The sequence below is a fragment of the Astatotilapia calliptera genome, chromosome 22 (assembly GCF_900246225.1).
Source record: "Astatotilapia calliptera chromosome 22, fAstCal1.2, whole genome shotgun sequence".
Lineage (NCBI taxonomy): Eukaryota > Metazoa > Chordata > Actinopteri > Cichliformes > Cichlidae > Astatotilapia > Astatotilapia calliptera.
In genome coordinates this window covers 12,847,390-12,856,187 of record NC_039322.1, presented here as the reverse complement: position 1 = coordinate 12,856,187, position 8,798 = coordinate 12,847,390, and the positions used below count along the sequence as shown (strand labels likewise).

General features: G+C 39.3%; 2 protein-coding genes across 2 annotated transcripts; one reads left to right on the top strand and one right to left on the bottom strand.

Moving 5' to 3' along the window:
* The first annotated feature begins 420 nt into the window (after positions 1–420).
* On the top strand, positions 421–2,880 carry LOC113015340 (uncharacterized). The gene is made up of 3 exons (XM_026157349.1): positions 421–674; positions 863–925; positions 1,277–2,880. Exons 1-3 carry the CDS (start codon positions 573–575, stop codon positions 2,387–2,389), a joined length of 1,278 nt encoding a protein of 425 aa, XP_026013134.1. The 5' UTR covers positions 421–572; the 3' UTR covers positions 2,390–2,880.
* Positions 2,881–2,945: 65 nt separating this feature from the next.
* Positions 2,946–5,323, bottom strand: LOC113015347 (G2/M phase-specific E3 ubiquitin-protein ligase-like). Its single transcript, XM_026157359.1, has 5 exons — positions 4,946–5,323; positions 4,441–4,664; positions 3,953–4,153; positions 3,647–3,836; positions 2,946–3,394 (listed from the first exon to the last, which is right to left on the bottom strand). The coding sequence occupies exons 1-5, from the start codon at positions 5,073–5,075 to the stop codon at positions 3,090–3,092; spliced, it is 1,050 nt and encodes a 349-aa protein (XP_026013144.1). The 5' UTR covers positions 5,076–5,323; the 3' UTR covers positions 2,946–3,089.
* Positions 5,324–8,798: the final 3,475 nt, after the last annotated feature.

The following is an 8,798-nucleotide window of genomic DNA, read 5'->3' as shown; positions in this document are numbered from 1 at the left end:
TTTAAAACAGGATTTTAAATGTTAAATCTAAATGCTAAATGTTAAATCTAAATGTTAAATGTTAAATCTAAATGCTAAATGTTAAATGTAAATATTATATTTAAATGTAAATGTTAAATGTTAAATGTAAATATTATATTTAAATGTAAATGTTAAATGTTAAATGTAAATATTATATATAAATCTAAATGTTAAATGTTAAATCTAAATGTTATATATAAATCTAAATGTTAAATGTTAAATCTAAATATTATATATAAATCTAAATGTTAAATGTTAAATCTAAATATTATATATAAATCTAAATGTTAAATGTTAAATCTAAATGTTAAATGTTAAATCTAAATGTTATATATAAATCTAAATGTTAAATGTTAAATCTAAATGTTACGGGAAACTAAATATTTAGCTAATATGCAAATTTATTGTACGGGTCAACGGAAATACCAAAATAAAAGCTTCAAGAAAACCTCCCGCGCTAAAGTGTGCCGGTCGCGGTCAGGTTCTGTGTTTGCGCTCCTCTTACGGTCACTTTTGACTGCCATGAGCTGCTTCGACTATTCCCTACCAGCATGTCCAGCGATTTAGCTGAAAACATTGGAAGAGCCGTTTTGTCGGCCATCCAACGATTCAGCGGTAATGCACCCTCGACCTCACAAACGCCGCAGCACTTGGTAAGTTTATTGTATAGCATTTTGGACGGGTTGATAGCAGTGTTAGCAAAACTAGCAAAGCTAAATTACTTAGCTAGTCCTCAATTATTTCATTTGGTAGGCAGCAGACAGAGATCGAACATCATACAACTCTATTTATTTATTTGGTAGGTAGGTAACAGTCGTTCTTGATGTAAATGTTTCCTTAGGAATCCAGCAATGCACCTGGACCAAGTAGACCTGCCGTCTCCACTGGGATACCATACTGCTCGGTAGGCCTTCTTACACATATCATTTAGCTGACTAATTTCTGTTTTTTCTTTGGTGTAATATGTCACCTTAAATTAAATCCTGTCAAAGTAATGATTCTGATTCTACATACATTTCATCTTCTTAGGGGTCCATCACTAGCAGTGTCACATCACCACCAACAACATTCACAAGTTTTACGTCATATTTTATTACTGTTTTTGCTCTGAAGTGTCTTTTGATTGCTCACTTTCATATTTTAAAACTATTGATAAAATATTACTCTAGCTAATCTGTCACAGTACAATTGCCTCAAATTACCCATCTTTTGTTATAGAATTGTGCTCATTGAGATTTTCTGTGCCGTGTTCTAGGATGGTTACCAAGGAAGGCTTCAGATTTCCAAAGAGGAATTGGAAAATGTTCTTTCCCTGAAAACATCTTTTACTGAAGCTGCATCTATCCTTTCCATCTCCAGGCCCACTCTGTATAAGTTACTGCAAGACTATAATATCTCAGAGTCAAAATTCAATGTAATCAGTGACCATGAGTTAGATCAGATAGTGTCCCAGATAAAAACTGAACATCCAAATGTTGGAGAAGTGATGCTGATGGGTCATCTGCGTTCCAAAAACATAGTGGTTCAAAGATGGCGCGTAAGAAAGTCTTTGCGGAGGGTGGACTCTGCTGGTGTTCTATCCAGGAGAAGAACTGCAGTTGCTCGGCGAGTATATTCTGTGCCTCATCCAAATTTCATATGGCACATAGATGGAAATCACAAACTGATTCGTTGGAAGTTTGTTGTTCATGGTGCAATAGATGGATACAGCAGGATGTTGATGTTTCTTCAGTGCTCCAGCAATAATCGAGCTGAGACTGTGAAAGCCCTCTTTACTGCAGCTGTTGGACAATTTGGCAGACCCCTGCATATCAGGACTGATCACGGAGGAGAGAATGCTCAGATTTGGGAGGACATGCGAGCAAGCAGGGGTGAAAGCTCTGTCTTAATGGGAAGTTCTGTGCACAACCAGAGGATTGAGCGTTTCAACCGAGACTTAAACAACAACTGTAGCCGCATTTATGCACCTATATTTTATGAATTGGAATCACTTGGTATCCTAGACTTAGAAAATGCAACAGACCTATTTTGCCTTCATTATGTGTTTCTACCACGAATCAACCGCACTTTGAAGGAATTCAAAGCTGGATATAACAATCACTCTGTTTCCACTGAAGGTAATAGAACTCCCATCCAGCTTTTTGCCTGCGGAACTCATGTGTCTCATCGTCACAACCCAGAACTTTCTACAGCAGAGGTCTCCATACCCTCCTTGTCAAACTCTGAAAGTAGGTTTGTCCCATTAAATGACAGCGATTTACAAGAGCTATATACAAGCATTCACCCTTTTGAAGAAGACAACAATAATGGTAAAACATTGTTTCAACGAACACAGCAGTATATTTTTAACAAACTTGTAAATGTGTGACCTCAACCACAGGATACCAGCGATGTTCTAAAGAGTGATGACACTTAATATTCTTAAATGCTGTACAGCAAATGCAGTTTTTGTACTACTGCAGAAGCCCCTCCCCTCTAGCAGTGATGCCTCCTGCCACATAAGGACTCAGAGTTAATGACTGACAGTGACTCATAGGCTATTCAGAAGGCTACAACCACTTTTAGTTTATGGGTAAAACCAGTTATTCAGATTGAAGTAAAGATCAAATTCACACTGTAATACAGTATAACAGTGAAAATTATCAACACGGAACAGTCAGTCTTTAAATCAATTCACAAGATTATCTACAGTATTGTTTTAATCATTGTAAAGTTGCAATAGTCTTAATAAATGTTGCTGTTAGATGTCTAAGTAATCCTGGCTTGTTCTACAAAGCATGTTTAGTATACTCTGTGCATAAACTGTTTTGAAGTGTCCTTGTTTAAAAAAGAAAAGCTTAATAAAATTGTATTACACCAGTGACTTTATTGATTTGTCGTTGAAAATACAGAGTTAGCATTTTTATAAATCTATTGAAGCTTTGAAAATTATTACATTTCAACATTAAATGCAGTCAGAATTTATTTCAACTATCTTGTATGAAGCAAAGTTACTTGAAACTACAATTAATGAACAGGATTAGAGTTAACAAACCCACCATTTTAATTTCACTTTTTTTGGAACATGTTTAGATGGTGCTGAATAAAGCTCCATTCATGAGTGCTACTAAGAAGCAGTAATGAAAAGCATCATCATCAGCCATTGTTTCATTCACAAAAAGCTGAAGCTCATTTGCACATGTGTGTGCAATCGGGAGATGTTTGCTTTCATCGTGAATGAATGTTATTTTAGGAGCTGGTTGAAAACCTATGGCTGGAACCTTGCTGCTCCCGGTGGCAAAAGCCAAGATGTGACCAGGCCTCAAAGCCTTCACAAATGCCTCTTCATCCTTGGTAAGAGTCCTTTCTCCAAGTGAGTCTCTCAGCTCTTCATCTAAAAACAAAGAAAAACCACCGTTAACCTGGGGACACTAAAATAGTTAAAGCTTGAGCTAACAACTAAATGATGGCTAATGTTTTTATAAAAAATACAGAGGTTCTGTCTTTGCCTTGCTTGTCAGTTGTAAGCTATCATACATCTTTATTCCTGTTTTGTGTGCGCGCATGTGACATAAAAAGACAAAGTTTTACTTTAGTGTCCCGAATTGTTTCATGGCCAGACTACATTATGTGAATTTCTGCTTACTTTCGACACACTGGAGAAATTCCCGAAATTTGACCACCATCAGCTCCTCTCTAACTCTTCTGTTGCTCCCAAGGACAGAATAGCTTGGCCTGAGAACCCCAGCAATTAAACTGGCTGTCAGATCTTTGTCCTCCCCCGATAGGTCAAGCAGAACACGCAAACTGGGGTTCTCTCTCAGGAGTGATAAAATCTAGACAGAAAAGTTTAAATAATGGTTAAATTCCAGTTTTAAATATAAAAAGTAGCTCACTCTAAATGATTATAAAATAATGACCAATTGATACAGAAAAAAAATATAAATCTCACTCCATAGTAGGACAAGCCATCAGTTAGTTGATCAAAACAGCTTTGCCGTTGCAGAACTGCAAGGTATAGAGCTGCATTTTTCACAAACAGATCTTTATTGGCCATGGTGACTGTGAGTGGAAGACCTTCAACTTGATATCGCCATGAGTCGCAGCAGCTGACTGCTTCCTCCAAATCATGTTGAGTTGTTGCATTTACAACCTAAATATTTAAGAAAAACACTTTAAATGTTTGTTTTTTACCAGTGTACACAAATACTGCAGATGGTTCATTTTAATTGGACTCGAAACGTTTTTGTTTTGGTTTATTTGGCTGTATTTCACCAATATTTTTTTTTTTTTTAACAAAAAGGAAACAAATTGAAAATATAATACATGGAATTGCCTCTAATAACCAAAAGTGTATTTATTATATATTATAAAAGAAGACCAGAAGACTTGTGAATATAGGAAATATTACAATATTCTTGTTATAATATTGCAATTCACCTTTTTCAGATTCTCTCTTAACTCAGGGTCACCTATATCATCCGGTGTTAGGTGTACTTGAAGAATGTCTCCTGACACAATGTAGTCTACTACATGTGGAGAGAGAAAGGCAGGTGCTTCTCCACCTTGCACTATTATCGTGGACAACATCCTGCCAATGGTTCGATATACTCCATTTTGCAAGTGTAGGATGTTAAATTTCAGTGTGCATCCATTTGGTGTAGCTGAAAAATAACACACAAAAAAGTATATTCTGTACAGACCCCAAACTGATATCTTGAGATTGACAGACAAAAATGTATTACTTTTTTTTTTTTTTTACTGTTTCAGACACACAGAACATAACAGATTTATTATCTGTAGTCATTTATTAACTTGTTAATGTTCTGTCAAACAATGTTCAGATCAGGTGGTTGTTGCGTTTGTAACATTATAAAAACGAGTGTCGTCAACAAGCCTTTAGGCCTTGAGTAAGTAAGTTAGTTAGACTGTGAAATCCTATTACCTTCAAAAGCACCACTGTCCTGAAAGATGGCCTTCACCAGTAAACGGAAAAACTCCCGCCTTGGCCCCCCAAGGTCAGCAGCATCTTCCTCTGTATCATGTTCATCGCTTGCAAATGTGACATAAAGCATCTCACAGCTTTCTGCAAACTTGGGTCTCTTGAACTGACGCAAAGCAGTCGACCACACATTGGCTCGACTGATATGGAGTTGTCTTGTTCCTGGTGTAATGACTTTCTCACTATGAGCTCTAAGAAGACCTTCAATTTCTTCTTTGCTGAGCTTCTTAAAAGACCTATATAAAAAAGGGACAATGACAAACAGATCTTGGGGAAAAATGGAAATTTGCTGTACATTTGACTCAAGTGCACAGAGTTACAACATATAATTAAAGCTGCAAGCAGCGTTATGAGGGCCCTCGCACCCCATCGCGTCGAGCCACGCCCAACACCTACAACCAGCACCTCCGATCTGATGTCACATTGATGGAATTCATGCATTTAACCACCAGCTAACATTTCATCTCATTCAATCATCATTATAGTCGTCCCACTAGGTGGCGCTCTAACCATTACTGACAAATGGCATAACAAACATTTCCTAGCTCGTGTCTCATCACGCCTGCGACCTTTGGGAGAGTTTGGACATTTTGATTTTGAGTGACAGCAGATTACTGCTTTTTGGCGAGTGATTCAAACTCTAAGTGCCGCCATGACAACCTCGTTTCCCTGAACGTAAAAAGCTTCGCAATTTAACATCACAAAGGTCTTTAGATTCCACACACTGGAGATTGGTTCAATATGATGAAATCCCTTGGAGGAGTTCGTCAAAGAACGGTGCCTGGAAAGAGGGGAAAATGTTGCCAAAATTACACATTAATTTTAAAATGGCTGACTTCCTGTTGTATTTGGGATATTGCTCCAAGAGACTTTTTTGTACATCTTGATATCTCCTATAATCTTACCAGGTTTCAGACTCATACATAAAACACAGAGCTGGGGCTGTGGTTTTGAAATTTTGTAGGGGGCGCTGTGGAGCCATTTTGGGATATTCAATGAAAATGATCACATAACAACAAAGCCTTAAGCACATTGGAGGTGTGGGCCAAATTTCAAGACTTTTTAAACTTTCCAAGCCCCTCAAAAACCACTTCATTTTTCATGGTGAACAGCGTTGCCACCAGGGTGCGCCGTTCAGTATAAAGTCACAATTTTTGCACTGCAGCATCATGAAGGACTGATGGTGACATTCACCGCTTTTGAGGTATCCACAATGAACCTGTGAAAATCAGTACAACAAAGTGTAAGACATGACATTTCCTGTTCCCACTAGGTGGCGCTCTTCATATTCCTGACAATGGGCACATCAATTTGTTCAGGGCGGCTCTGATATCATGCCTGTAAAGTCTGGTACTAATCAGACTGGATTTCATGGAGTTATACTAATTTGTTTCTTCATGGCGAGATATCAAAGTTCGCCATGCTGCTGAGGTCACACCATTTCGTGAAAAGTCACAGTTTTCACTGTACCCCAAGACCAACTCCTTACGCCTTTCCTGGAGAAATTTGAGGCTGCAGATGTCACCCATCACAATACTGTACCCCAAAGTGTAAAACATGACATTTCCTGTTCCCACTAGGTGGCGCTGTCGCTGACGTCAAATATGGCAGTTGAAATATGTTCAGGGCTGGAGCCTTATCATATGTGTGCTCTTTGGTCCAGATCGGAACATGTATGACAGAATGAGAGGCAATAAGATTTTCATGGCGAGTCATCGAAATTCGCCATGGCGCCACGGCCTCATAGTATTGTGAAAACTCAAAAGCTCCGCAATTTAACATGGCACAAGGGTGTAGTTGACACTGTCCAAATTTGAAGTTTATAGGACCAAATCCCAAGGAGGAGTTCGTTAAAGTACAAGGCATGGAAATGGTAAAATCAGACCCAAAATCTCACCTTCAATCCAAAATGGCGGACTTCCTGTTGGGTTTAGGACATTGCCATAATAGACTTTTTTGTTCGACTCTGAACGTTATATAGGTGTACCGACTTTCAAACGTGTAGGTCATACCCATACCGGGGGCTCGCGTTTTTCATTTTTCTAGGTGGCGCTACTGAGCTAATTTTCCCTGGCCATGTCTGAGAACATTAAAATACGTAAATTTTCACCAGACCTGACGCGTGTGCAAAATTTCATGAGTTTTCGAGCATGTTTAGGCCCTCAAACGGCCAATTCATTTGCCGGAATAATAATAATAATAATAATAATAATAAACAGAGCAATTACAATAGGGCCTTCGCACTGTCAGTGCTCGGGCCCTAATAATAAACAGAGCAATTACAATAGGGCCTTCGCACTGTCAGTGCTCGGGCCCTAATAATAATAATAATAATAATAATAATAATTAAAGCTGCAAGCAGCGTTATGAGGGCCCTCGCACCCCCGGCGCGTCGAGCCACGCCCAACACCTAAAACCAGCACCTCCGATCTGATGTCACATTGATGGAATTCATGCATTTAACCACCAGCTAACATTTCAACTCATTCATTCATGATTTGTTAGTCGTTCCACTAGGTGGCGCTCTAACCCTTATGCACAAATGGCATAACAAACATTTCCGAGCTCGAGTCTCATCACGCCTATGAGCTTTGGGAGAGATTGGACATTGTGTTTTTGAGTGACAGCAGATTACTGCTTTTTGGCGAGTGATTGAAACTCCACGTGCCGCCATGACCACCCCGTTTCCCTGAATGTAAAAAGCTTCGCAATTTAACATCACAAAGGTCTTTAGATTCCACACACAGGAGATCGCATCAATCTGATGAAATCCCTTGGAGGAGTTCGTCAAAGAACGGTGCCTGGAAAGAGGGGAAAATGTTGCCAAAATTGCACATTAATTTTAAAATGGCTGACTTCCTGTTGGATTTTGGATATTGCTCCAAGAGACTTTTTTGTACATCTTGATATCTCCTATAAGCTTACCAGGTTTCAGACTCATACATAAAACACAGAGCTGGGGCTGTGGTTTTGAAATTTTGTAGGGGGCGCTGTGGAGCAATTTCGCGCTATTCAATGAAAATGATCACATGCCAACAAAGCCTTCATCCATTTGGAGGTGTGTGCCAAATTTCAAGCCTCTATAAACTTGCCAAGACCCTCAAAAGCCACTTCATCTTTCATGTTGAACAGCGTTGCCACCAGGGTGCGCCGTTCAGTTTAAACTCACAATTTTTGCACTGAAGCATCACGAGGGACTGATGGTGATATTCACCGCTTTTGAGGTGGCCACGATGAACCTGTGAAAATCAGTACAACAAAATTAAAGCCATGACATTTCCTGTTGCCACTAGGTGGCGCTGTCCGTATTTCCGACAATGGGCACATCAATCTGTTCAGGGCGGGTCTGACATCATGCCTGTAAAGTCTGGTACTGATCAGACTGGATTTCATTGAGTTATACTAATTTGTTTCTTCATGGCGTGACATCAAAGTTCGCCATGCTGCTGGGGTCACACCCTTTCGCGAAAACTCACAGTTTTCACTGTAACCCAAGACCAACTCCTTAAGGCTTTCCTGGAGAAATTTGAGGCTGCAGATGTCACCCATCACTATACTGTACCCCAAAGTGTAAAACATGACATTTCCTGTTCCCACTAGGTGGCGCTGTCCTTGATGTCAAATATGGCAGTTGAAATATGTTCAGGGGTGGAGCCTTATCATATGTGTTCACTTTGGTCAAGGTCAGAAAATGTATGACAAAATGAGAGGCAATAAGATTTTCATGGCGAGTCATCAAAATTCGCCGTGGCGCCACGGCCTCATGGTATTGTGAAAACTCAAAAGCTCCGCAATT